Source organism: Ctenopharyngodon idella, chromosome 15, assembly GCF_019924925.1.
Source record: "Ctenopharyngodon idella isolate HZGC_01 chromosome 15, HZGC01, whole genome shotgun sequence".
NCBI lineage: Eukaryota > Metazoa > Chordata > Actinopteri > Cypriniformes > Xenocyprididae > Ctenopharyngodon > Ctenopharyngodon idella.
This window is the reverse complement of record NC_067234.1, coordinates 28,042,714-28,070,331: the sequence shown is the minus strand read 5'-3', so window position 1 is coordinate 28,070,331 and position 27,618 is coordinate 28,042,714. Positions and strand designations below refer to the sequence as shown.

Genomic DNA, 27,618 nt, shown 5'->3' with positions numbered 1-27,618 from the left:
AATTTGTCACTTCAGGTTCTGTTAGGAAATGGCCCAAAACAATCAAGAATATTTCATGAATTAATTATTTTCTAAAAAGAAGTTGTATTTTTTTTATTTATTTACTGTCTTATTGTTTTCAAACTTCCCAACCATTATGCGCTCCACACTCCTATCCAGTAGGTGGCGGGAACGCATCATTTTAGTTGGTCTGCCAACCGCCGTTAACACCAGAAGAAGAGGAATAAATCAGCTGATATGCAGGGTTGAAAACAAGACATGCTCAATTTAAGATAAAAATATAATAAGTATATGGGTGTAACATTATAGTTTAGTTCTGTTAGGAATATTTTCTGTTTTTAATTTATATAACCTTTTGACGCTGAATCGATTGTAGTTTTTAGCCTTTTGATAGGTTAAATGAGGAAGTTGCCTTTTTGCTTTACGCTACTTTTCTATTTAGTGTCAACACAACCCAGATTTATTACTGATCTATACAACTAAATGCACGTTAACGTGCACTGAACTTGAGCAGACATCTTTGTTATTATGGCTTCTTCGTTTAAAATCGGAGAGAGATTTCGGGAGAAGGTGAGAGATTTACTGGAGGGGGAATCTGCCTTATCAGAAGAGCTGACGGAAGAGTTGAATGCTCTGAAAGATCAGTCCATCATTCCATTCAAGACTGTGAGAAAACTACACAAGCTTCTTCAAGAAAATGGTAAGAAACATACACATGCAGTTGTGGAGCATTTTGTGAAGCTTCTTAATGCACATTAGAAGCTGAGTTTGATGTTTTTGTAGGACATCCAGTGTACCTTCATGAGCTGTTTGAGGACAGCGCACTTCATCTTCCAGAAGTCGTCAAACCTCCAAGGGTAAGTGAGAATCACTGCATTACTGTCTGGGTTTACAGTCATTAATATTGTAAAATGACTTTTGTTTCAAGTTGTGTTTGAAGCTTGATCATCAAAATAACTATTTAAACCCAACAGAACCCCCAGCTGGTGGCCCGCCTAGAAAAAATTAAAGCGAAACTTGCCAATGAAGAATATAAGAGAATAACACGGAATGTAAATCCGCAGGTGAACTCTCTTTTACAGTCTTGATAACAAACATGTGCCTATAGTTTTTGAAAATACTGTCATATTTATTAATATACTGTTTTACTCAAAAGGAAATGAATCATCATGGAACGTTAGCAGACTTTGGAAGAGAAGGTAAACACCATGTTCCCTTTTCTCATTTTTAATGTGTCTCTTTGTCTTGTTATTCATCTTGTCATTTGTGTTCTGCAGTACGTTCTGTGAAGGCAGTTGTTGTTACTGTATTCAACTTCCTGGTAACTGTAGTTGCAGCATTTGCTTGTTCATATCTGGGCAGCCAGTATGTCTTCACAGAGACAACATCAGTAAGTGCACGCAGCATTCACACCAATCATGGCACAGTGAAATTTCCAGGTGTTTTGGAACTAAACGCATATTTCTAATGTTTTTGTGCATTTTTTCTTTCAGAGAGTAATAGCTGCAGTGATTGCAGCATCTGTTGTCGGTCTTGCTGAGCTTTATGTTCTCGTCCGGACTATGGAGGGAGACCTTGGAGAGCCCTAATACCAACGAACATCATACAGTTTTGTCATCACAAACCTCTTTCACTCTACAGCTTCATTTCCTGCTTGCTGATTAGTTTGTTTGTTTGTTTTTTGTTTCCCTCCGAATCCAAACAGTGAAATGTTTAACAGTGTTTATTTACAAATTAGTCTTGACTTAACATATAGTAAAAGGATTTTGCAAAGGAATCCTTTAAATCACAATGTACAAGATTAGAATCAATCAGGTTTCTTGGAAACCACTTAAAGGATTAGTTCACTTTCAAATGAAAATTATCCCAAGCTTTACTCACCCTCAAGCCATCCTAGGTGTAAATGACTTTCTTCTTTCTGATGAACACAATCGGAGATATATTAATAAATATCCTGACGCATCCAAGCTTTATAATGGCAAGTGAGCGTTACCAACGAGCATGAGCTGTGCCTCCATCCACATCCATCCATCATAAACGTACTTCACATGGCTCCGGGGGGTTAATAAAGGCCTTCTGAAGCGAAGCGATGTGTTTGTGTGGAAAAAAAAAAAAAAAATCCATATTTAATAAGTTATGAAGTAAAATATCTAGCTTCCGCCAGACCGCCTTCCATATTCAACTTAGGAAGAAAGCGCAATGCCTCTCGCAGTTCAAAAAGCTTACGCTGCGTCCTATGCCTTCCCTGTTCAACTTAGGGGAAAAAGCTTAACTGACGCGCCAACACCAGTTCTGTTTTTTTTTGTAATTTGAATACGGAAGGCGGTCTGGTGGAAGCTAGATATTTTACTTCATGACTTGTTAAATATGGATCTTTTTTCTTACAAAAACGCATCGCTTCGCTTCAGAAGGCCTTTATTAACCCCCCGGAGCCATGTGGAGTAAGCCTATGATGCTCGGATACGTCAGGATATTTATTAATATAACTCCGATTGTGTTCATCAGAAAGAAGAAAGTCATATACACCTAGGATGGTTGGAGGGTGAATAAAGCTTGGGCTAATTTTCATTTGAATGTGAACTAATCCTTTGAATTTCAAAACACTCAAGTGTATATTATGATCATGTTGTTGTTTTGTTTTCCACATCTATCATCTTAGTATTTATTGGAATGTCTTCTACAGGAGTGTCATTTCTTGTTTCAGTCATAACTAAGAGACATGGTTGTTAATGAATTGTGCTTTGATGTTTATTGTAATTGTTATGGACTCACAAGATGTAGTGTGGGAAAATGTCATCTTTTTTTCTTTTTCTTTTTTACAAGAAAATAATAAAAAACATCCAAAAAGCTAACATTGAGTCAAAAGCATTCAAAAGAAAAAAAAACATTTAATATCACACTCCCTGGTGATGCTCACTGTTTAGAGTCAAGCTTTGTTTAACCAGGTTTACAGCATTTCCTGTTAAAACGCAGATCCAGTGCTTACTTTATGTTGTGTACTGTACGTCCTGCACATGCACCTGTGTATATGAGCTTTGGCAAAGCTACAGACACAGTATAAAAGACAACCAGAAACGTGCAGCTCATGCCACTGAAAATTAGAAAAAAAAGACAAAACAGTTATAAAAAATGTGCCGATCTATCTGAGAACATGATATATTGTACCTTATTTCCTGTACATTCTATTTCTTTCATTAGTAAATATGAAATCCACTAATAGATTTCTGCCTCTATCCTTGCAGTCTACAAAATGGCTCCATAATGCAGTGATTAGTAATAAATCAGAGGCCAGATACACAAAAGCCATGTCTCAATGCTCTGTATAAATAGTCGATGACCTTTTCTTGACTAAAATGCAACCGTAGAAGCGTCATGCTTGAAATGGTGTGGGTTCCCATGGACATTTTGCAACCCCAAACCATCGTATCTATATCAACAGTTCAGTTTTGTCCAGCAGAGGGCAGTGCAGAGTGTTCGGCTGGGGCTGAAGAGGCCAAGATCTCACTCAAACTTGCGCAAGTGATTATATAGTGACTGGACGTAAGTAAAGACACACATGGGGTCTGGCTTTCTGCCCATCACCATCATGTCCTCCACTTCGATAAGCCTATCGCAGCCAGCTTTCTTCCTGGAAATAGAGAGAAACAGATTTAACGGGTGGATGTGTATGGCTGTTCCTATTCATTCTCCATGTTTGTTGACTATTTAAGTTTATATGATAACTGTAATACATATGTTCAGATGACCGTTCAGATGTTCATAGTGCAGTTTTAGGTCTATGTAAATATTTCAAGATGTGGGAATTGGGACACTAGGAGAATGATGTCATGCCGCAGGGTTGTCAAGTCGGAGGAGCCGGTTGAGGGGAAGGGGAGGTTCCTCTGAGTTCAACTGGGATTTGTTGGCATGCTTTACTGGTTTAAAGTGCAGGTTACGGACACCCTAGACTCAGATGCATCGGAAACTAAGTAACATTATATTTTGTGCCGTACTGTGAGGTGATGTGTAGCACAACTGCAGATGATTTGCGTCAACTTGCATTTTGGAATCATTCTGTTCAGCTTGTTAGGTCGGGTCACATCAAGTTCACATCTCATCTGTCCGGTCCATTCCTATTTAAAGACTTTTAATACTTTATTGGTGCTTTTAAATGAAAATGAATATGTTGCTGGTATTTACTCACCCGTATGTCGTTCCAAACTTATGTTATTTTTCCATAGACCATAAAAGGAGATTTTGGAAGAATCTTTACGAAGCTCTTTTTATAGGCCTAGTGACCTTTTTCATACAGACTGAATATAGCACCTAATCTATATGGACTATGTTTTTGCTACTTATATGCAGCTTTTTTTTTTCTTCTTTTCCTCCTGTTTTTGAAACATGAGGTTGAGTACATAATGACACAATATCCCTTTTAATGCCCTGCAAAAGTATACTGACGTTTTTACAGTTTGGGGTCAATACAATGTTTTAAAGGGTTAGGTCACCCAAAAATTACTCACCCTCATGTCGTTTCACGCCCGTAAGACCTTCATTCATCTTCGGAACACAAATTAAGATATTTTTGATATAATCCGAGAGGTTTATGTCTCATCTATAGACGGCAATATAATCAACACTTTCAAGGTCCAGAAAGGTAGTAAAGACATCGTTAAAACAGTCGACGTGACTACAGATTACTACGAGAATACTTTTTGTGCACAAAAACATAACAAAAATAATGACTTTATTCAACAATATCTTCTTTTCTGTGTCATTCTCATAGATTGTTTACGTCCAGCGCTTCCAGGTTCTACGTTAGACCGCCGACTCATTATTGGCTGGCTCCTGCGTCAACATCACACGCATGCGTCGTGCTGCTCACGTGTGCAGCTTTGGCCAATACTGAGCCGGCATTTGGACATAAACACGGAATCCTTCACTGTGCTTACTGCAGCAACTACGTAAGGATAATGAGAGGGAAGAGAAGAGACTGTTGAATAAAGTTACTTTTGTTTTGTTTTTCCGCATAAAAAGTCTTCTTGTCGCTTCATAAAATTAAGGTTGAACACTGCAGTCACGTCGACTGTTTTAACAATGTCTTTAGTACCTTTCTGGACCTTGAAAGTGTTGATTATATTGCTGTCTATGGACGAGTCATATACCTCTTGGATTTCATCAAAAATATCTTAATTTGTGTTCTGAAGATGAACAAAGGTCTTACGGGTGTGGAACCACATAAGAGTGAGTGATTAATGACAGAAATTTCATTTTTGGGTGAACTAACCCTTTAATGTTTTTGAAAAGGTTTTTATGCTCATCAAGGCTGCATTTATTGTATCAAAATACAGTTAAACAGTAATATTGTGAAATATTATTAATTTAAAAACTGTAATACATTTTTATTTGGAATCTTTGATAAATAAAAAGTTCAAAAGAACAGCATTTATTTAAAAGAAATCTTTTGTAACATTATAAATGTCTTTAGTGTCACTTTGATCAATCTTATGCATCCGTGCTGACTAAACGTATTAATTTCTTTAAAAAAAAGTTTACTGACCCCAATCTTTTGAACAGTAGTGTATAAATCATATTTCTATTTGTTATTCATCTTTTCAGTATGCTAAAGGGAAGACACTAAGACAAACTACTCAATTTCAAAAGATTAAGGCACCATGATGTGTGTCGACATCTCAATGCCATTGTCAAAAGACTGAACAGATTTGCCTCCATTGCACTGACTTACTCTGCTGTGCTGAATGCCAGCTCGAAGTTATGTTTGCGCTCGGCAGGGGACAGGACGTTGTAATCAAACTCTGTAGGGAAGAAAGAGTGGACCAGGGCGCAGAATGCCATGCCGTCACTCCAGCTGGATGAGAAGTTTTGAATGTCGATGTTCTGCAGATTAAAGGGAGAGAGTGGAGCTATTATATTTCATGGGACACTGGGGTTTTGTCCCTGTAACCATCAACACAAAGTCAAAATTGGCTTTATATACTTCCTTATAATAAATGCTGATATAAACGTAAAATTCATATGAAATCCATAACAATGTTACTTGAAATAAAACAATAGATTACAAAAAGAAGGTATTATTCTTCTAGCATTTGTTCCCCTTGATCAGTGAGTAAGCGAAAGGAAAAGAACAACAATAGCTTCCTTTGAGATTCTGCAGATCTGATTGTGGTTGTCAGAGCATATGTTTTATTGTTGTCTGTCTCTTATATTCATATGCTAAAGTTTTCTCTACACCTCATCATTTAAACAGTGTTCATTTGTTATCTGAAGCTGGCAAATCCGACAGGCTAAGACAGTCTCTGTCACTGAGAGAAATCTAAATCGTCATGCGTGTTCGTCAGCTGTCTGCTCTGGTTCTCATGTTTACATACTGCTCTCTCTTGATTCTAAATTAGGCTTGACCATTACATTACTATCTCTAACTAGAGCCACATGGGCTGGTTGCAAAGCCGCACTAGAGTCAGTCAGAATATATAGAGAGAGAGAAACACTAATACCACACACATAATGTTCATTCACACTCTTACTGATGTTGATAAAGTTGATATGTTAAAGCTAATAAACAGTATACCACTTTCCAATGTGCTTAATCTTAAAATAACAGTATAGGAATCCCTATAAGGCATGATAATCTGCATCTTATCAGGCTGAAGTGTTGTTAAACCTTTTTAGTTTTAATACTCTGGCCGTGTCTATGGAATGTCTTACCTGGTACCCAATAGTCTTGGATCGACACCACTCCAGAAGAATCTGCTTGATACTGCTAGCGCTGGATACTCCAAAGCTCTGAGAGCGTTTTAGCTTTGGTTTGGAATCCACTGGCTTGGGTCGACTGAGTTGGGAAAGATCAAAGCAAGAGGTTTTTACTTGGATTGACTTTGAAGAGTGTTAAAAAAAAACACATGGTTGCATAGACAAGCAGGACAATTACATTACCTGTTGTTTTCAGAGTCCAGCCTCTCAAAAATGGATCTGCGTGCCTGGGCTCCAATGTTTCGAGGTAAAGTCTGGGACCTCACAAGCTCTCGTCTGCGCTCAATACCTCTGCCGAAGGATAAATCTCCTGGCATATCCACATTCCTGATGTAAAGAGATAGAGATGGCTAAGGTAGATTTCAGTTCTGTGAATTTTTTTTTATTTTTTTTTTATCTTATTTACCTTATAAATGATACTGTATAGACAGGGGTGCACATAAGTGGTACGCAGGTGCGCATGCGCGGTAAAAATAAACGACGCGCACCAGAAAACATGGAGGGAAGCGCTTTTGAGTGCCAACAGTTTTGAGGACCGGTTCACAGGGACACGTTTACTTACTGGAGTAGAATTTTTCTCCATCTCTGGTAAGAAAGCAATCATGATGATAAGTGTGTTCTTTAATTATTAGGTGTGAAACGGATCGCAGTTAATCCGTGATCCGTACGGATAAGGTCCAACGGTTCGGCACGCATGTGATTCGCGGATTAACTGCTATATTTAACCATCATAGAGTGAAAGTTTATCATTTGGACGTGTTTTGTCTCGCCAATTAACACATTCAAACGATTTTAAAAGCGGAAGAAGAGGCGAAAATCCTCACACCCCCGAAAGGAAAGAGAGAAAGAGAGAGAGAGTCAGACAGCGCTCAAACACCGAATTAAATCCTCTTTCGTACATTCCTAAATTTCTATATATCCTAATTATTTTTAATATGTAATTCATTTTTCCAGGAGCTCTTTGCTTCTACCTTCAATTAAATTGCTAACAGTGATTGTAAATTAATTGCCTAAATTAATACATTATTAGCTAACTGCATTCTCTAAATTGTAATGTTGACATGCATTCTCTGTAAAGCTGCTTTGAAACGATATGTATTGTGAAAAGCGCTATACAAATAAATGTGAATTGAATTGAATTGAATTGAATTTCGCATTTCTTGCGCTTGAACGGACACATACACACAAAATTATGTCAAAATACCTGTCTCGGCAAGTATTCTCTCGGTTACGTCATAAGTGAACAGTTGAGAAAGAAACCGGATGTGTGTCAGTTATTCGGTCCGTGGTTTCCTTCTTAAAGTGATAGTAGCCTAATATTCTTGCTGTTGTCTGTGTCATTAATGTTAGTAAAAAAAAAAAAAAAAAAATCATCATCTACCATGTTTGGGAGAAAAGAAGATAGTGAGGAGAGCAGTCAGGAGGAAAGTAATGAGGACAGCTTTTAGGATAAGTGTGTCGCGTAAAGTGTGAGTACCAAGCAACATCTCCAGGTGCTCCCTTGAGAACCAGACCAAAAAAGTTATGTGCACCCCTGTGTATAGAAATGACCTAACTGAGATTAATAAATAATTTAAGTATTATTATTGATAGTTCATAATAACTAATGTACCAACTAAAGCTAACAAATTGAACCTTATTGTAAAGTGTAAAGTTAGACTGTCTTGCTAAGTGAGAGAATATTGCAAATTTGATTTGCATTTACGCATATTCACACTCGACCCACCTGTCTGTATTGTGTGAGAAAAGCCCAGAGTAAGTCACTGACTTGGCCGGAGCTGACGATGCTTTCTCTGTAAGACAAAACATGGAGTGATACAAACAGTGAGACAGACTTTATGATAAAAGCACATGCTGTGTATATGAGTCAAAGAGATTGGTTGAATTTGTCCTACCACTGAGCCGTGGAGAACCCATAGTCCTGGCTGGAGTTGGAGCCCATGTTTTCACAGACGGCACTGTAACCACAAGACCAACACACACATTTAGGTGCTGACAGCAGAAAGAGTCATCTGTAGCCTCACTCTTTGAAGCTGTGATTGAGTCATACTGTACCTGCATGAACAGGAGACTCAACTTGTGGCTGGTTATCGCTGCTGACCGGCTGACTGTTTGTCAGTGAATCTGTTATAGTTGAGGGCATTGCTTGCATTGGGCTACCAGGTGACTCTGGACTCTTCATAACTGCAGAGTCAGCCACTTTTGTGGTTGCTGTGATGGGCAGGTGTGGCATCGCCATGGGAACGGGGGCAGAGTGCTCCTGTGACACACCGTTGGATGGTGAGTTTCTCCTCAAAGGCACAGTAGAGTTTTCTGATTGGACAGAGGATGTAAATAAGTTACAACTGAAGCAGTATAATGGCCCCTTCACATCTATCTATCTATCTATCTATCTATCTATCTATCTATATCAATTTTTTAATTATAAAAATTAACTACATTGTTTATTGCAAGGTATAATGTTTATTGAATTTAGATTTTTTTTTTTTTTTTTTTTTTTGAATTGACAATTCAATAAATTGCACTTCAGAATTTTTGTAAAGGGAACATAGAGAATAAGCTTTCCAGAAGGAATTATGGGTAATACCTGTTGAGGATAAGTGTCCATTCTCCAAGCTTTGGGACATTGGTGCTGGATCCACTTCAATAGGCTCATCTCGCTCAATGCTCTGTTAGAGAGAGAAGCAGCATTTACCATTAATTTTTAAGAAGACTAATAATTTAGTAACACACTTAAATGTAATATTTAGCAAATCTCAGAATGAATATCCATTTTTGATACTGTACATTATTATTATGTTGTGATACATAGTCACTTGTAGCATTTACATATAATTGATTTTAGTTTTTAGAGATTTATTTTTAGACAAAGATTCATATTTAACAAGTTATAAAGTAAAATATCTAGCTTCCGCCAGACCGCCTTCCATATTCGACTTACGAAGAAAGAGTAACTGACGTCGTGTTAGAAGGCGGTCTGGCGGAAGCTAGATATTTTACTTCATAACTTGTTAAATATTTATATTTTTCTTACACAAACGCATCGCTTTGCTTCAGAAGGCCTTTATTAACCCCCGGAGCCGTGTGGAGTATGTTTATGGTGAATGGAGGCACTTTCTTGAGATTCATACTCTATGGTCCCGTTCACTGCCATTATAAAGCTCGGATGCGTCAGGATATTTATTAATATAACGCCGATTGTGTTTATCAGAAAGAAGAAAGGTATACACCTAGGATACCTTGAGGGTGAGTAAAGCTTGGGGTAATTTTTATTTTAAAGTGAACTAATCCTTCAAGGGACTATATGTACAATTCAGAAACCCTTGTTATTAGCGACACTGGTGGCCGTTAAGTGAACTGCAGCCAGCAACGTATTGCTCGTGCTCGCACTTGTGCACACGTAACGTACAAGAGACTGAACGTGATTCAAGGCCCTGATATACTCACTGCAAAGCTCTTTTTCGTTCTTCACTTAGAAATATAAAGTTGGAAATGCCTTTGCAGGGAACATCTCAACACGTCTATGCTGCTGAAAGCTTTGTTTAGATGAATATGTAAACATGTGCTGCATGCTTTCCTCTCGATAACAAAATAATCACACAACAAAAATGACAGTGGTGAGAAATCTGGCATATGTGGATATTTGCACCAGCTCTGTGATTCACTGGCATCATGTCAACAGATGAGGTAATTAAAATTACACTGTTATGATAGTGTATTTGAGATCTGGCTATATGAGACTACAGTTTGAAGTAATCTCTTTTCTTTGTATGACATATTGACCTTTCAGTATGGAATGACTCTTTCTGCATTATCCTTAACATTGTATAAGCATTCATTACATGTGTCATTGAATGGAAGCGAGGCTCTCAGGAGCACGTGTAACATTCATTACATCTACAGGCTTTCATAGACAACCTAGAAAGTCTGGGTTTTTTAACTTTAGTTACAAGCTATTCACTCATTGGCAATACAAAAAAAGCGATTAATACATGAAAATTCTTACATAGCTCCTTTAACATAAAAATAAATATCAGTTTATTGGTATTATCCAGAATTTGAAAAAATATATCAATCCTTGGTGCCCCTAAAAACAAGTATCCTTTACAAGAGGCCCAGTCCCAAATGGATAAGCACCAAAACGGGGTATAGAACATGAGGCAACTGATGCGATTATCCAAACCCCAATCAAAGACATGAAGAGAGACAAAGTGGCTCCAAATGTGTTTTTCAGGAGGGCACATTCTGCAAAAGTAATGAGTGATGTGATCTAATCAAAGACATTTGATTGATGTCTTCACTATGATTCACTATGGAGACCAGTAATGTTTAAAGAAGCCTAGTCTCCTTTAAAAATACATCAAAGCTCTGGATCAGGGCTGATGTGGGTCATCAATATAGATACTGCTGCTTTGCTGGTCTATTTTAATCTTAAATAGCCACTTCTGCCCTCCATGCACTTTTCTGAGTTACCTAAATGCAAGATCACATGTTGATATTAGTGCCTTGAAGTTACACACTGACACATGAAGGTCGCCGCCTTGCTTCATTTCCTTTAGACCTCAACCATCAAATAGTTATACAGATACAGATGTTTGGCCTCAGCTGCAATGAGCTAACCATTATTAAAGCAGATTGTCTCTTAAGGGGCTGGCGGATTAGTTTTTTTAGGGCCTGGATGTAAACCAAAAGAATGACTGTGCATGTTTCGTTGTCTCTGGCTCTGTCATTAATTACCTGGCAGCTTCTCAGGACTTTAAAAAGCTCTTTTGTGTGTGGCCTGAACCTCGCTAGTACATGCAAACACATGCTAATACGCTAACAAATGTGCACAGGCTATAAGGAAGTGTTTGTGAATGCAAATGCAAAAACACACAGGGATTAAAAACCAGGCATGCAATCAGAAAAAAACACTGCATTTTAAAAGAGAAATATCTTCCTAGTGAGACTCAAGGAGTAAGTGAACTGGCGAGAAGGAGGCCAGATGACATCACATCTAAAGAATGCTGGAGGGGCGTTCAGTCGGAGGGGAGCAGCTGCCTGTCCCATTGAGAGAAGGAGACAAAATTCACCCCAGCCATGAAACGTATCCAACTCTGATTTGCTGGCTGAACACGGTTCTCGGCTCAATCCAGTGCTGAAGTGTCTGCACTGCGAATGTCTGTTGTTGGACTGTCAGTGTCTCTAGGGGATATCAGCTGACACGTGACCTGTATTATAGTGTTTTTGCACAGCCTGAATTTGGAAAAACATCACCTGCAGCCATTAAGGTTTGTATCTGATATTCCTTCCAAATGTATTGGTTCAGGCACTATTTTGGCACAGAGGTCACCTGCTGCTCGGCCCTGGGCTAAATTAAGAGGTGTAGGGGGGAATCTTACCACACCCATCTCACATGTTCAATGAACTGCACGCACTCACCCCAGTTGCTCTTTTTTCCTCCAGGAACAACACATTCCCAATCCCAGGGAATGCGTCATCGCGTTAATAGAGAGAAGCAATAAAACAAGTGCAGGAAATAGGGAGGTGAGACAGAACATGTGGAAAAGCACTTTAGTCTAAGTCTGCAACTAACAACTATGTTGATAATTGATTAATCTGTTGATTATTTCTTTAATTAACCGATTATTCAAGCATAGTGTGAACGTAGTATTGCATTGCTATGCTATTTTTATTTTGCTTTTATTTTTCAATCTCATTGAAGTTACTACTCATATTTTGAATTATTTACAGTTAATTTTTAATTCATTTTAATTTTTTTTTTAAATGAACATCCAAAAATAAATATTGTTTTGATTAAAATGGCACATCTAAAATGTTCCATTTGATTGACAGGCATGTACATGTACTATAAAGTATTTAAAGTACAGCATTCAATCTGTATTATTCATTTTTAAATACCAAAAAAAGCGATGAAGATACTGACTATCGACTATACGTAACGCACGTTATCGACTATTTTCAATATCAATCTGAAAAGAATGATTCATTCACAAATCTGGGTCTCAGAGCAGGTCAAGGACAGATCATTGAATCACTGATTTGATAACTAATGCAATCAGATCCGTTGAATTCACTATTTAATCATTTAATGCTACACTGTAAAAAGTAATACACTATATCTACTCAGCAAAATTTTGGCAACAGATTACAAGCAATATTATTAATTAAATTCAACAAATAGAATTGAGTTAGAATTAATCAAATTAATTCCTTAAATGTCAACCATTTAATACGAGTAAAATTTAAGTAAAATATCTGAATAACAGATGGACATCAAAGATGAATTAAGAACTCTTATTTTTTATTGCCAACATTGAAGACACCCGACGATAACAAGCAGAATCTCTCTAGGAAAGAGAAACACAAGAATTAACAGAGGTTTAGATGTTGATGTTGATTTTATTGAAAATGTTTGGTCATCATGATGGTGATCGGTGTTTCATTTAGTTGGGCAGTTTGACTCTTTGCTTTTTATGTCAGTTTGCGGTTTTTGTAATGGTGTTTGCTAATTTTACACATTTTAAATGGTTGACTTTTAAGGAATTAATTAATTCTAACTCAATTCTTATGTGTTGAATTTAATTAATAATATTGCTTGTAATCTGTTGCCACAATTTTATTGTATTTGTGAACTGATTCAACTAATCATTGAAGCCAACTGGCTCAAAAAAGGATTTGTCCATGAATCGAACATTGCTATCAGGCTTCAAGGAGATCACTGAATCATTGAGCTGTTAACGACTGCAACTGGATCAGTCGAATTCACAAATTAATTAATTAATGTTATTTTTTTAACCAGTTCGACTGATTCATTGAAAAGAATCGGCTCAAGGAATGATTCATTCATTATTTGGACATAGCCATTGGGCTTCGAACAGATCATTGAGTTGTTAACAGCAGCAATCCGAATTCACAATTGAATCATTCAATGCTACTGCTGTGAACTTGAACTGATTCACTGAAATTACTATTTTCAATATCAATTATCATCAACGTAACCATTTAGTTGTTCAGCTCAACTTCAGCCTGAGTTCTCTAGCCACACAAAAGAGGGAAAAAACTGGACAGTCCATAATTTTGTCCTCAGGGAGGGTCACTCGTCTACGTGCTGTTCCTCCATAAGTGAGGACACTCAAAGACAATGAGGGTGGTGTGGAGAGCAGCGTCGTCTCCCAGACTATACAAAACAGACCACTAGAAGACTGAATGCAGCCCCTTCAGAGACACAATAATCACTCCTGCAGGTGAGAAGACAAGAAAATGCTTTGAGGAGTCTTCAGTGTATTTGTTTTGTCCTACAATAGGCCTACATAAACTGAATACCTCTAAATGTGGTTACTATGTACAGTCCGTTCAGACAATGGACTCCCCTTACAGAAAACCTTTCATGGGAGTCTAAATGTCCCTCTACCGCAAAATAAGAATTTCCCCAGCGTGTTGGCAGTCTGCCTGTGCAATGCTGGGGTGCATAAAAAAAGATTTTTCCTGTGGATAATCACAAGGTTGTATTGTATATAATCTCTGAGTGATTTGATGGTGAGTGAAATGGTAGTGTGGCGGCTTGAGCATTGTGACTGCAAGAGAAAACAGAGAACTGCTCTGTGTATGATCAGAGAGATGAATGCCAGTTTTGATGAAGCTCTGTGTGTGTGCTTGTCTGATTTTAAACGTATCTGAGGGGATATTCTTGCCTCTCTGTGACATTTGAGATTCTTGGAACGTTGTGGTGGCGGGGGAACAGAATGGAACATAAACAACAATAGAGGGCATGTTTGTGGGAGAACTCTGGAGGGGTCAGTGGACTCATTCCAGCTCCAGTCATTTAAATCCTACAGATAGCCAGCTCTTACAAGGCCCTCTCTGGTATTAATAAGCCATGCTGATAATGCTATTTATATTTTGCCAATGTACAAATAGCTGGTCTCAATTTGGGAATGGGGGTCATGATCAGAAAACTCAAAGTGGATACTGTTTAAGGCATAAATCAACCGTGTGAAAAGCAAATGAATCATTTGTGATTGAAGAGAATTGTTTGCCCCCAATTTGGCTGACAGTAATTAAAAGTAATTTTTCCTGTTGTTAGAAAGTCAGAGAGATGTAGAGTCTATAAAGTTGAGACAGATTGGGACGGGATGCATGGTTTGTGAGGGTCTTTGCTCTGTAATTTCCTCCACAAACTCAAGTGTTCATGCAGAAAGAAGCCCAAACACCTGTTTTTCAAAGCACCACAAAGCCTGCAATTTCTCTCCTCTAGCAAAAGCAGGAATGGAAAGAAAACCTGTGCAGAAAAGCAGAGAGAGAGAGACATGTTTGAACACTCAGCTGTGTGTGAACTACAAGAATTTCTCTTGATTTCTCAGGGAGTTGGGTGTGCTTCATTTTCACTCCCACATACTCACACATTCACAAAGGCACACCATAAAAAGTCCTTCAGGCCATGTAAATTCAAGCCCTGAATTTGACCTCCTGATTTAATTTCATTTATGTAACTTAATGTAATTAGGTAGATTGAGTCATAGTAAGTCCAGTCTGACATTATTATGAATTATTAGGAGTCAGAATATTGAAATTTAATTCATCAGTTTGTTTTGTTAGCTTGAGATGTACTTTAACTAAATGACTGAATCAGTAAGTTTAACAATGATATTTGTAGATCAGAGCATTTCAAACTAACTAACTAAATCTGACATTGCCATCAAGTCTCGGAGCAGGTCTCGACTGGATAATTGAATCAGAATTTAAACTGAGTTGTTAACTGATGCAATGAATCACTCAAATTCACAAATGGATTAATTAATGACATTTGTGAACGGTTCAAGTGATTCGTTGAAAAGAGTTGGTTCAAAAGAATGATACATTCACAAATCAGACATCAGGTCTCCATTAGATTATTGAATCATTGCGTTGTTAACTGATATAATCAGATCAGTTGAAATCACAATTAAATCATTCAATGCTGTATGTGAACTGGTTCAACTGATTCATCAAAAAGAACTGGCTCAAAAGAATGATTTGTTCACCAATTGGACATCGCTATCAGGTCTTTACCCGATCATGGAATCATTGATTTGTTAACTGCTGCAATCAGATCAGTTGAACTTACAAATGAATCATTCAATTCTATTTGTGAACTAGTTCAAATGATTCATTGAAAAGAACTTGCTCAAAAGAATGAAAATTGGCTTGAAAGAATTAGTTCACAAATTCAGAAGTCAGGAACATGTTTTTCTAAAAATGTAGTAAAGTAAAAGGTCATATACTGTAGAAGGCTATGCCTTGGAATGTAATGAAAGTGTAGAATAGTAAAGTTTAGAGTAGAGATATTCAAAAATCTACTTAACTATATTAAAGGAGTAAAAATACTTTGCTACTCTCAGTGGTGGACAGTTACAAAGTATTTTTACTTTGTTACTGTACTTAAGTACACTTTTGAAATATCTGTAAATTCTTGAATGTCTGCATTTGCGTCAAAGACTATAGAATAACACAAGACGCGTCACTCGTATTGTTCTGAATGGGAGAAAGTGCAATGCGCAATATGGCGGAATAAGTCCCGCCTTCTAAATAAGAGCCAATCGCCGATTGGTAAAGTCATCGCGTCACTGCAGCGGCCGTTAGAAGCTCCGGTTCCTATAGAAACAGTCAGACGCGAGCCTCCGAAATGAGGCACAAGAGACGCGCATTTAGGACTGCATTTGACAGTTGTTGTCAGATTTCATTGGTGATTTCAAATATGAAATTTAATTGAAAGCTTGGCAAACAGCTTTGGAAAATTTGATGTTTCCCCATTCATAGAGATAGGAGCTGCACTTGAATGCCCGAGAGGCATTTCAAAGATGGCCGCCAAGTGAAATGACTTGTCTTAAAGGGACTTTGTTTGCGTATCACTGTCTCAACAGTTTTTTTTTTTTTTTTTACATTAAAATAAAACAAATTAATGCATCTTGCATCTTCCCTGCTGCCGCAGCAGTTTCAAATGGTATAAAACTAGTGTTCTTCTTAAAAAATGCATTTTGCCCTATACATGACATCTTTTTATATTGTTTGTCATCACACATTTTTTAAGCACACTATATCTTATAACTTGTTTGCACACATGAAAAATGGTGTACACCTCTTTGGTTTACCAAACAACCTCATAGTGGAAAGTGCGCATGTAGTGAACTCAAAACTAAATTGTCCATTACTCATCTGTAAACAATCATGTCGCATTGACGCAGGAGCTCCTGTACTCTTGAGAAACCTCTTCAGATTAAAACTACATGACCATGCAGCGAGTCCACTTCAGTATGCTTCACTGCAGCATGATTGATAGTTTGTAGCCCAAAGGGACGAGGAACATCTAAAACCCCACCTGCAGATGGAGAACACAGACCTGGGCAGTGGTCAAACACACCGCCTCAGGCCAGGGAGAGAAAAGGGACCATTCCAGGATTACACATCAGTTTGCACACAATATCTAAGAGCTTAGCTTTGTTTAGACTTTCTAGCACAAGCTGAGATACCAACGGCCTTGTACTCTACTCCAGTGACAAACACATGGGCGGTAATGTGACTCCATGCATGGTGGATAAGCAAGGTCTTCACTAGAGTTTCTTCACCTAAATTCTCCACACATACGCATTCCTACAAGGTGGGACAATGGTTCCTGAAGGGCAGTGAGGTCATCCCGTAAACAACGAATTATTAACCTGTAACCACGGAGATGAAAATACATGGCATTGTCTGGAAGTAATTAGGAGAGCCAGGGGCAGCATGGGAGCGGCTGGATGCCTTTCTCTAGCCTCCATCCACAATCTCTTCTCTCTTTTCCACCCTCCCTCTCACATTCCCTCTTTCTCGCCCTCTCTTTCTCTCTATTGCACTCTACTGTATTAATAGCTGTGCAAAGGTTTTTTGTTCTACTCCTTCTTCTCTGCCAGGAATCTGTGCTGGACATGGAGATCCAGGCAGGGCAACGGGAGGAGATTAAACGTTCTGTTCCATTGTGAGAGCTTTGGCTTTGGGCCAGTTTGAGCTGGAAACGTCAAGCATATCTCAGACAAACACATGCAAACAAATACACACTAGTATGTTCAAGTAAGCTCCTTGAACCCCCCTGCCAAGGTGTAAAACTATACAGGCGCATTTTCATACGCTTTCGCCTCATAAAAAAAATCCTGGAGTCCAGTGGCCTTGCAAATGTGGACGCTTAAGTGAATCTTTGCAAGCAAATGCTCAGCCTTTAAGCCTTCAGAGGCCTGCATGGCTACCTGGCAGGCTATCCAAATCTAGAAAATTCCCAACATCAAAACCGAATTTAAAGCACGTCAGATCAAACAACATTCCTTTCTGGGCTTCATGTTTTAAAAAACAGCTCTTCTTTGGCAATATTAGATGGCTGTGTGCACTGAAAACTAGATGTACTGGCACTCTATGGTGAGGTAAGCCAAAGTGAGGAGGGCGTTTCTCACACTCCAGATCCAAACATGGGATTTGAAGTACTATTATGGTCATTTGGTAATGCTTGGCAACATGGGGTGTGTGTAGAAGAGAAAAGGTCCTTACTACAGATGTGTGGTGTGTATAATTGAGACAGGGAAGACATAAATGTTTATGGTCATGTCATAACATGGTAAACGGTGCATGTCAAAACTGTTCTTTGCCAGTTTGAAAGTTCTTGACTGAAAAGTATTGACCACGAGATGATTCACAGGAAAGATAAACATGTGAGGATGCACATTGGCTCCTCAGTAAAAACAATACATCTTAATTCATTAGCTACTTCCCAAGTCAAACTTATATTATATCATTTATTTTTATTTACTTTTAATAGTCCTGAAATACACACTAGCATCTTCACAGTGGAAAAAGTGCACTACGTCTTCTTTTAGGGCTAGTTTGATTCAAGAAAATGGTGCTAATTCTACTAGTTGCTGCAAGCCTAGAGGAAGACGTTAATGCCATAATGCAGATGATTCAATGTGTCTGAGAAGATGTGTGGACTGACTTTTGGCAACATTACTGCAAAACGCAAAATACGTACCAGTACATACATATCACCGCAGTTTCCAACAGAAATGAACACTAACAGCAAGAACTTTTAATCCTTTTCATAAATTATGACTATGGATTAAAAAAAGACTTAGCCTATTTTCATGTGGCTCCTTGCAAAATATTATAGTATGACCTCAAAACCATTTTTACCCTAGTGCATGATTTGTAAACGCACACATTTTGGAGTTTGCATCACATAACCAGCTCCATATGTTTGGCTTGATCGGTACCTCAGCTGGTACAGAATTGCGTTCAGGATATGAGTCCCATGAAACACGAATCATGACAAGCTCAAAAACTTGTAGAAACAAGCTAAAATGGCATATGGTTGTTTCAGCAATTGCGCTTTTATGTAACATTTGCTTTTATTAACACTGTCAGGTAGTTTTAGTGTAGTTCTACATTATTTTAAAACGCAATAGAGCATTAACCTTTTAGCGCTACTTGCTGGATATTTCAGTTCATAACCGCGGTGATACGTTCAAAAACCAACGTAATAAAACGTTGCCAGATTCACGCTCATCTATTTCGGATAAAACTGAACACACTTTTAGCGCCACTCACCGGACATTTCACTTTGAATCTGTTGCGAAACGTGCACAACGCAATGTAATATCATTTTGTAGAAATGTTGCCAAAAAGTATGCTTGAAATTTTTAGTTGACAATTTTCTGAAACCCACTGTCAACCATGTTAGCAAGTCAACCAGGGGTGCGTCTCCCTAAAAGCGTTAGCCAACTAACATCGCAAGTTCCATCGTTACTAACATAGTTCAGGGATCTGGTGCTTCCCGAAACCATCGTTCAAACAAACATTCGCAAACTGCATCGCAAATTTGTGTGGTTGGAACGACAGCTCTCGAGCTGTAGTTAGAAGCATAATTTCTTGTTTTTATGACGTGGACTTAATAAATCTTTAACTTGAGCAAAATAAGCAAGCTGACATTAAATACAATGTATATTTTTTATTTCAAATATATACAAATGTCATTTACATATTTTAGTTTGTGCAAAGATTTTAAGCACCGTTTTTGAAGAGTGCACATGTGCGTACATGCTCTAGTACGTAAGAACAAGCCTATGATTGAATCTGGAAATAAAGCAAAATAACTGAGAAAAATGAGAATTAGTTCTCAGATGCCATGTCTGTAATTTATAGCAAAAAATCTAAAATCATTAATTCGTTCTCAAACGGATTCATTTAAAGAAGTTATTATTCCACCACATACTTAACATCATTCACCAACGTGGTTGAACGACAGGTTTGCGACAATATGGTTTCGGGAAACAGTCGTGACTAGCTAGTTGATTTGTTCAATGATGCATCGTACTATGGTAGTGAAGCAGCGAGTTACGTTGTTGTACAGGAAACGCATCCCAGGTTAGCAACTGAAACCAAGATGCTAGAAGAGAGCTGCTAGCATCCACTCTAATGCATTGCTAACTTGGAGCACAATGTAGAGCAGCTAAAAAAACAACAACACTTAAACAAGAGCAATAATCCGTAGGCCAAATCCAGGCCGTATAATCTTCATAATTTGGGATTGACAGCGTGAAGCTAAGAGGAAATCGACTGAGTTAAAATATTATATTAAATATTTCTAATATCTGTTAGCTTATTTGTGTCTGTGGGCGTCTGTGTGTTTATATCCTTTCACTGAGATTTTAAATGCGCTCTAAATGGAGTTTCCACAGATAACAGCCATGCAAATCTTATCTTCCTCCCACCCCAATCTCCACTCTCTCCCTCACTTACCCTGTAGAAGCACAGCCGAACTCATACACGTCCTCCAGTGGGAGTCAAAGTATCTGACATTTGCAATGCAGTGAGTATATTGAGGCACAGTAGAATCAAAGATAACCCACTGACCCCTAAACAATTTATTCACATCAGCAGTAATGAAGGGCAGGGGCCCTTTGTGCTCGGGGCCAAATGTGGTCGTGCGGTGAGGCCACACTCCACAGGTGTGGTTCCAAGCCAAGCACCTGTCTTCCGAGCATGAGAGACTCCAAAGGAGCCGGCAGTGCTACATCTACACCACATTTTGGTGCAGAAACAAAGGAGGAAGGTGTCCTGGGTGTTCTTCAAATCCTGACTCACCCAACGTATTTCAAATGAGGCAGAATGTCGACACAATGGCCCATTGAAACCACAGAAATGCTGTGGTAATTGGCAGCAGCGGTGCAGGACTCCTCTGCGGAGACAGCACAGAGTGAGGGCAGAGCAAAAGCATTTCGCTGGCCGCATGAACTCTGAAAGGGAAGAGGAACACAGCACGATCCGGCTCATGTGCATTTAAAGTTTTGACAGTAAATTCATAACAAATATATACACATATATAGTGAAGCTGGCATCTTTTTGTCATCAATCAGTTAATCAGTCCATCTATCCATCCATTCATCAATCAAATCTATTTGTCTGTCCGTCAGAACTATAAAACCTGCCAGAGGACTAACTTTAGTGAGGCCAAGCATAGAATGACAGAGTAAGAAAGACAGAGAGGGAGAGAAAGTGATAAAGATATGAAGTTTTCTGGAGACAGTGTTTTGTGTGAGACAAAATGATAGTTGGGAGAACAAGAAATGCCACAGATACAGTGGCGGCAGTCTGAGATTGAGCCCAGGATAAACTGTTATTTCCCAAGAACAGAAAGTACAACGGGGCTCTGTAAGAATCAGAATCAGAGACAGAGTTAGGAGGAAGAGCATGAGATAAAGCGTGATTCTCATGATATCTGCAGGTGCTCACAGCACAGCCATGTGGAGGCAGGCCAGCACACATCCCCACGTGGAGTCTGGCTGTCTTTTTCCAGTCTTTCTCGCTCACTTTTTCCTGCAGGCTGGGACTGAAAGGGAGTGCGCCGCAGACCTGCCACAACAGTCTCTGAGTATTTTACAAGCCTAAAATGCAGCTCTCTCATTATGTGGTTGGCAGGTGTGGATGTGGCAGGGAAGATAACAGCCTTCCTTTTTTCTACTGACTCTCACTCACAGCCAAAATCAACTGCACTCCCAGCTACTAAAATTATGATGATTTCGAAATAACTTTTACAAACCTGAAATCTAAAACAAGACCTTATGAAACAAGCCAATTTAATTTGAATGTTATGCAAATGATAGTATTTTTATACTCGGCAGCACAGAGCTCTAGAGTAATGATTGATGACTGCATGATGTTTGAGTTTTCCTGTCACTGGCAGCAGCTGATGACAGGTTCAACTCAACAGAAAGTCTCCTCAAACAAATTACAGCTAATCATTGTTGAAAACTGCATCTCAGATTCTATCCTAAATACCCTCAACTTTGATTACAGTATAATTATGCAAACTATTAAATGTAGGCTACCTATCAAATAAAACATGCTTTTTCATGATGACATCTGCTAAAATGGCTTCATGGGCTTGGTTTGATCAGTACCAACATCAACAAAACATCTGGGTTGTTTGAGCATTTCAAAGTGATTGTTTTTAATTAAAAATGTGTCATTTCACAAAAATCTGGAGCCTTTACACAGGCAAGTGAAAGCTGCTCTGTTCTTGCTCCAAATTATGCGTAAAGGCATAATGCTGTATAAAAGCCTTACTAAAATATGCTGCTTTGTTTTTGTCTAAATGAAATGCAGCATCAGAGCCACCTTATTTTTCACCTTATTAATTCCATATTTATTATAAATACTGTAATATAATATAATATGAGCTATATTATTAATTTAGTTCTGTCATGAGAACTCTCTGAGTGGTAATGGGTATGGCAATGTTGATATATTTGGCATTGGCAGAACAGATCTGATGCTGCTGCTGCTGTTGGTTATTGCTGCTGCTGCAGAGCAAGTACAGGACTTGCTACTGCCAATACATACACAACACTCTGCTGTGAGCAAGTAAGACATGCTTCTGCTGCTGCACATGTAACATACATGAATTAACCCCAATAGCAGATCGATACAGGTGGAGCTGGGGAAGGTGGAGGGTTTCTGCAACTGCTACAGCAAATGCTAACCAAATATTTCAAGGTTGAGCTGTGAGCTCATTGGCTACTGATACAGCAGGAACCAATCAGCTGTGCCCTATAGAGAATGATGTGATTGCAAGCAGGTTAAGTTTAGTCTGGGTCATTTAGAGTTTCATGGCAGAATTTTGTATTTCATTTTTAAGCATAAATTTCATAACATAATTTCTGCAGTTTTAATTCCCGTGTAAATGCATTCATGCAGCATTAACCCTTTCAAGCATGAGTTTAAAATATTCTGAACCCCCCCCCCAGAGTGAGTCTTTTTTTTTTAAGGCGACCGTTATTTTAGAACGTTTGCCCTTATTGTTTCCATGGCGACGCGTCATGCGTGTCACTTACGCTGAAGGCAGCCACAATAACACTGTATGACAGATAGATCGCTATTATTTTGTTTTTCATTTTTTATTTAAAATATTCATAAACTTGCTTACCATGTCATCAACTATCTGATATTCCGATTCTCAAATATGTGTAAGTGAGTGTGTTTTGTCGTTTAAAAACCTTTATAAATGATCTTTATCTTGATCTATAACGCGAGATGGGCGCCGCCATCTTAGTTTGCCCCACAGTTCGCAGAGTCCTGTCAGTCAGATTTACAGCATGTGAATTCATCAGTTTCTCCCGAAATATATGCAGGTAAGTGGCTGGTGAACTGGAAGAATAATAGAGTAACTTTTATAGTTACTTAGGCCCATTATGTGTGTCTGATATGAATAAATGTCGGCAAATTATATTTGAATGGATTGTTATTGCTGCTTCCACTGATGTCTGACATCAGTGTGTATTTTATAAACTCTAAATGTATTGTTTCACTGGTGCTTATGCGTATTTAAATGTCTGAAACCTTAAAAAAAACATTATGTGGCTGAAAACACTGCATAGCTGTGATATATGACAAGCGCTGAACGCGTCCGTCTCGCAGCCAAAGCGCGAAAGCACAGTTTGAATCTGGCAGTTATGTGACGTCGCTGAACGTTCTAAATCTTATATGTGGGACTGTACTCTCAGGGGCACAGAAATAATAATGCCATATGTGAGACCGTACGGCTCAAACAGCCTCTTTTCTGGAATATAAGCCACTTAAGATGCAGCTTCTGTCACCTTTGCAGTCTAAAAACCACATTAATTTTATAAAACTGATCCAACTCTAAATTTGATATTAATGCAGCAAGTTGATCAGTAGCTTGTCAACTCTAAACATCCAAAAAATATGGATGTTCGGTGGTCAAAATTGTTTATTCGCATTGTGCCTATAAGAACACCCTTAACTGTGGTACAATAACCATAATGCACGGCCATATGTGGCTTAACTTCATCATAATACTAGGTTGAAATGATGGCAGTAAATGATCTAAATGTCAGCCCACATTTGTCAGAGACTGTGCCAGAAGTCTGAGACAAATTCAACATTCAGTTGGCTTGTATATGTTTTCCAGCTTTGGGCTTCTCTATATGTCTAAATATTTAGTTTTCGAACATAAGGTTTCTCACATCACTTCATTCTTTCCAGTTCCACAAAATGACCTCACTCGAGGTCACCCTTCCACTCATTCTTGCAAATGTCTACTCACGTTTGTTTTGCTGGTGACAGTTAAGGTGGCTCTGCTGGAGAAACGTGTGGTGGTGGGGCTGGAGGCTGAGCCGCTGGCGGAGCCGGTCAGAGCCGCTACGCTGGGGGCCACAGACGGTGGAGACTGATGCCCTGCTGTGCTGTTGTTGGTCTGTGGTGGTGCCGATCCTCCCGTGAGAAGTGCGCTTCTGTCACACACCGACCCAGTCAGCATCTCTACCTGTCGGGTCAAGGCCTCTAACTGACCCCTGAGCTGCCGGTTCTCCTGCTGTAGCTGCGCCACGGCTCGGCCTAGAGGTCCGCTCACATGAATGGCCTCTTCTAGTCTCCGCTCGATGCCTAGCTTGAAAGCGCTGACATCCACATGGATCTCGCGCACAGCATCTCGCAACGTGGTTTCATAGCGGGCCAAAGCGGCACACACCGTCTCCCCTTCCGGAGAGCCCTCGGCCACTGATGCCAACGGGCCTGCGTCCATCTCTTCTGTGAGTCCAGCTATCTTCCTTTACAGTCCAACAACAAATTCAGATCTGTTTCTGATATCTCCCTCTTGAAATTGTTTAAAGTCCCAGATCCATATAGAAATCCAGAGGAAATGACAACAGTGACCTGTGGAGACAAAACTAAGTCAGAAACAAGCTTAATTTCCTTATTGAATGAATAAAAAGCTCATCTTTAAAGCTCACTCAGCATAAAAAATACAGTAGAAAAATTTAAAATTGTGACTGCTTGAGTGAGTTTACAGACCTTGTGTTTTAGTATGATTTCCTGCTGTAAGTGTGTCTGAGTGTGTGAGTGTGTTCTGCCAGCCGTGCTGTTTTAAAGTACAGCTCTCACAGTCACGTTAACCTCCTACTACTCCTGCAGCCCGGGGGAGGGAGGAGAGAGGGAGGGAACAAGACAAAAGAGGAGGAGAGATAGAGCTCCACTTTATCCTGGCTCCCCCTCCTTCTTTCCACTGTATTTGTATTAATCTCCACTTTCACAACACAGTGCTCTGTCTCTGCTCTCTCTCACTCACTCTTCCTCGCTCTTTTTTTTCTTCTTCTGACAGATAAAGGCCACTGCTCACATTACTCCAGCTCAAGCATGTCCTACTGTCTCAGCAGGGCTATATCAGAGAGGAACAGACACGCCTTTTGTTGTTTTCTGTCTCACTTTCACTGGGTTCAGAGTGAGGTGGTTGAGGTCAGGATAAAGACTGCACTTTTAAGGGTTTAAAGTACCTGTTTACACTGTAACGAGTGACAATATGTGGTTTAAACTGTCCTAACAAGTTTCCAGCATCAAGCAATTTGTCTGTCCACACTGAATGTATGCATGATGTCACACAATGACATCCAATCTGAACATGTTATTTGATGTTTATAGGTACAGTTATGAGGAGTGAGATTGTGGGTTACCTAATGCATTGTTGCAGAAACAGAAACCAAAAGCTGTTGCATCATGCAGCATTTTTGAGTTCAGTTGGGACAGAAACATTTTTTGTTGCTGGGATCTTGGTTAGGAAACAAAAACTATGGTTTCACTTTATTTTGATGATCCCTTTAACACATTCTGTTGACTGTAAGTAACATTGCACCTACATGTCAACTTATTCTCATTAGAGTATTAGTAGACTGGTAGGGTTAAGGTTAGAATAAGTTGACATGTAGTTTTTTTTATTTATTTATTTTTTGCAAATTTACTTATAGTCAGTAGAATGTCTGTTGGGGGACCATCACAATAAAGAGCTAGCAGATATTAAGCAGACAGTATACTAATACTCTAATGAGAGTATTAGTAGTTGACTTGTAGTTGCAAAGTTACTTAGTCAACTATATATGTTGAATATAAGTAACAAAGTTACTTATAGCATATAGTAATATAGTATATACTATATATATATACTTATAAATAGTATACAAAGTTACTTATAGTCAACAGAATGTTAAAAAGGGACCATAAAGTGTTATACCAAAATTACTTTCCTTGGTATAACCTAATGTAATCAGGCTGATTCAATGTTATTAAATGCTGTAATTTACTTTTTATATTTAATATTTACTATTTAAATTATTTTATAAGCATACTGAAATATACTATTTATATAAAATACACTTCTGTAATAAATATATTATTTTATATTTTATACAATATTTACATTTAGTATATTTAATATACACTACCATTCAAAAGACTGGGGTCGGTAAGATTTTTTGAAAGAAGTTTCTTTTGCTTACCAGGGTTTTTTTTTTTTTTTTTTTTTTTTTCAAAAAATCAAAAATACAGTAAAAACAGCAATATTGTAAAATATTTTTGCAATTTAATATAACTGTTTTCTATTTTAATATATTTTAAAATGTAATTTATTCCTTTGATAGCAAAGCTGTATTTTCAGCATCATTACTCCAGTCTTCAGTGTCACATGATCCTTCAGAAATCATTCTGATATGCTGATTTGTTTTGCTTAAATATTTCTTATTATCAATGTTGAAAATAATAATGTTTTTTGGAAACCATGATACATTTTTTTTTCAGGATTCTTCAATGAATATAAAAAACAGTATTCATTTAAAAAAGATTTATGTCACTTTTGATCAATTTAATGCATCCTTGCTGAATACAAGTATGAATAAAAATAAATAAATAAATAAATAAAAATCACATTAGGTTGCCTGCCAAAACATTTTGGAATCCTGCCTTCTCATTTAAATACAATAGCTGAACACAATTCAAAGTAGTAAACAAGGAGGTCATTCCTTTGAGAATTTTCCTCTGTACTTCCTAAGAGTTCAATGTCTTGTCCTTTCCAAACTGACCTTGTGTCCTGTCATGATCAATCAGTCTATAGACAAAATGAGGGCTGATTGGATTTCAAGAGTTTGCTGTTAAGGGTGAAAAGAGGGACATAATGGATCTGGAGGAAGTGGGCTTGTTGTGTTGTGTGTCTGTGTTTGTTTTTTGTGGGTGGAGGGAAGAGCTACAACAGAACCCAGTCAGAGCAAACAGGCCTGATCAGATAATGAGGTACAGGGGGGCTCTGGGTTGGACTAACGGCCTGTGGCACAACCACTACAATGAGTGCTGGCCAACGGACTGAAATAACTTTACATTCCAGCCCACTGTTTACTGTAAACACTGGAAGCTGCAGGAGAGCGGAGGTGATTTATAGCTGTACACACTGGGCATGTGCTCATCAACTTTACATAACAGAGCTGTGGGTGAATGCTACACACACGAATCAAAGAGGAAGATGCCATGCTGAGA

General features: G+C 38.5%; 2 protein-coding genes across 3 annotated transcripts; one reads left to right on the top strand and one right to left on the bottom strand.

Annotated features, from left to right (window-relative positions):
• The first annotated feature begins 166 nt into the window (after window positions 1–166).
• Window positions 167–2,852, top strand: tmem199 (transmembrane protein 199). Its single transcript, XM_051863271.1, has 6 exons — window positions 167–700; window positions 784–857; window positions 975–1,064; window positions 1,157–1,199; window positions 1,278–1,390; window positions 1,494–2,852. The coding sequence occupies exons 1-6, from the start codon at window positions 529–531 to the stop codon at window positions 1,587–1,589; spliced, it is 588 nt and encodes a 195-aa protein (XP_051719231.1). The 5' UTR covers window positions 167–528; the 3' UTR covers window positions 1,590–2,852.
• On the bottom strand, window positions 2,724–25,252 carry smtnl (smoothelin, like). 2 transcript variants are annotated; one of them, XR_007925199.1, is made up of 11 exons: window positions 25,117–25,252; window positions 24,371–24,978; window positions 9,338–9,419; window positions 8,806–9,063; window positions 8,646–8,708; window positions 8,477–8,543; window positions 6,934–7,077; window positions 6,706–6,829; window positions 5,726–5,877; window positions 4,036–4,112; window positions 3,476–3,624 (listed from the first exon to the last, which is right to left on the bottom strand). XR_007925199.1 is itself a non-coding variant. In XM_051863270.1 (10 exons), exons 2-10 carry the CDS (start codon window positions 24,845–24,847, stop codon window positions 3,502–3,504), a joined length of 1,494 nt encoding a protein of 497 aa, XP_051719230.1. In that variant the 5' UTR covers window positions 24,848–24,978; window positions 25,117–25,252; the 3' UTR covers window positions 2,724–3,501. The 2 variants fall into 2 exon arrangements, 1 of the variants encoding a protein (XP_051719230.1); XM_051863270.1 differs by lacking the exon at window positions 4,036–4,112 and having other exon boundaries at window positions 2,724–3,628.
• Window positions 25,253–27,618: the final 2,366 nt, after the last annotated feature.

What these genes read in the sequence shown, in the direction of transcription:
- smtnl (XM_051863270.1), bottom strand. Translation starts at nt 24,847, where the DNA reads ATGGACGCAGGCCCGTTGGCATCAGTGGCCGAGGGCTCTCCGGAAGGG. An exon ending in TGGACACTTATCCTCAACAG is followed by an intron (nt 9,064 to 9,337) that starts GTATTACCCATA and finishes CTGTCCAATCAG; the next exon opens with AAAACTCTACTGTGCCTTTG. An exon ending in GGGTTCTCCACGGCTCAGTG is followed by an intron (nt 8,544 to 8,645) that starts GTAGGACAAATT and finishes TTTGTCTTACAG; the next exon opens with AGAAAGCATCGTCAGCTCCG.
- tmem199 (XM_051863271.1), top strand. Translation starts at nt 529, where the DNA reads ATGGCTTCTTCGTTTAAAATCGGAGAGAGATTTCGGGAGAAGGTGAGA. An exon ending in CACGGAATGTAAATCCGCAG is followed by an intron (nt 1,065 to 1,156) that starts GTGAACTCTCTT and finishes TTTACTCAAAAG; the next exon opens with GAAATGAATCATCATGGAAC. An exon ending in TCTTCACAGAGACAACATCA is followed by an intron (nt 1,391 to 1,493) that starts GTAAGTGCACGC and finishes TTTTTCTTTCAG; the next exon opens with AGAGTAATAGCTGCAGTGAT.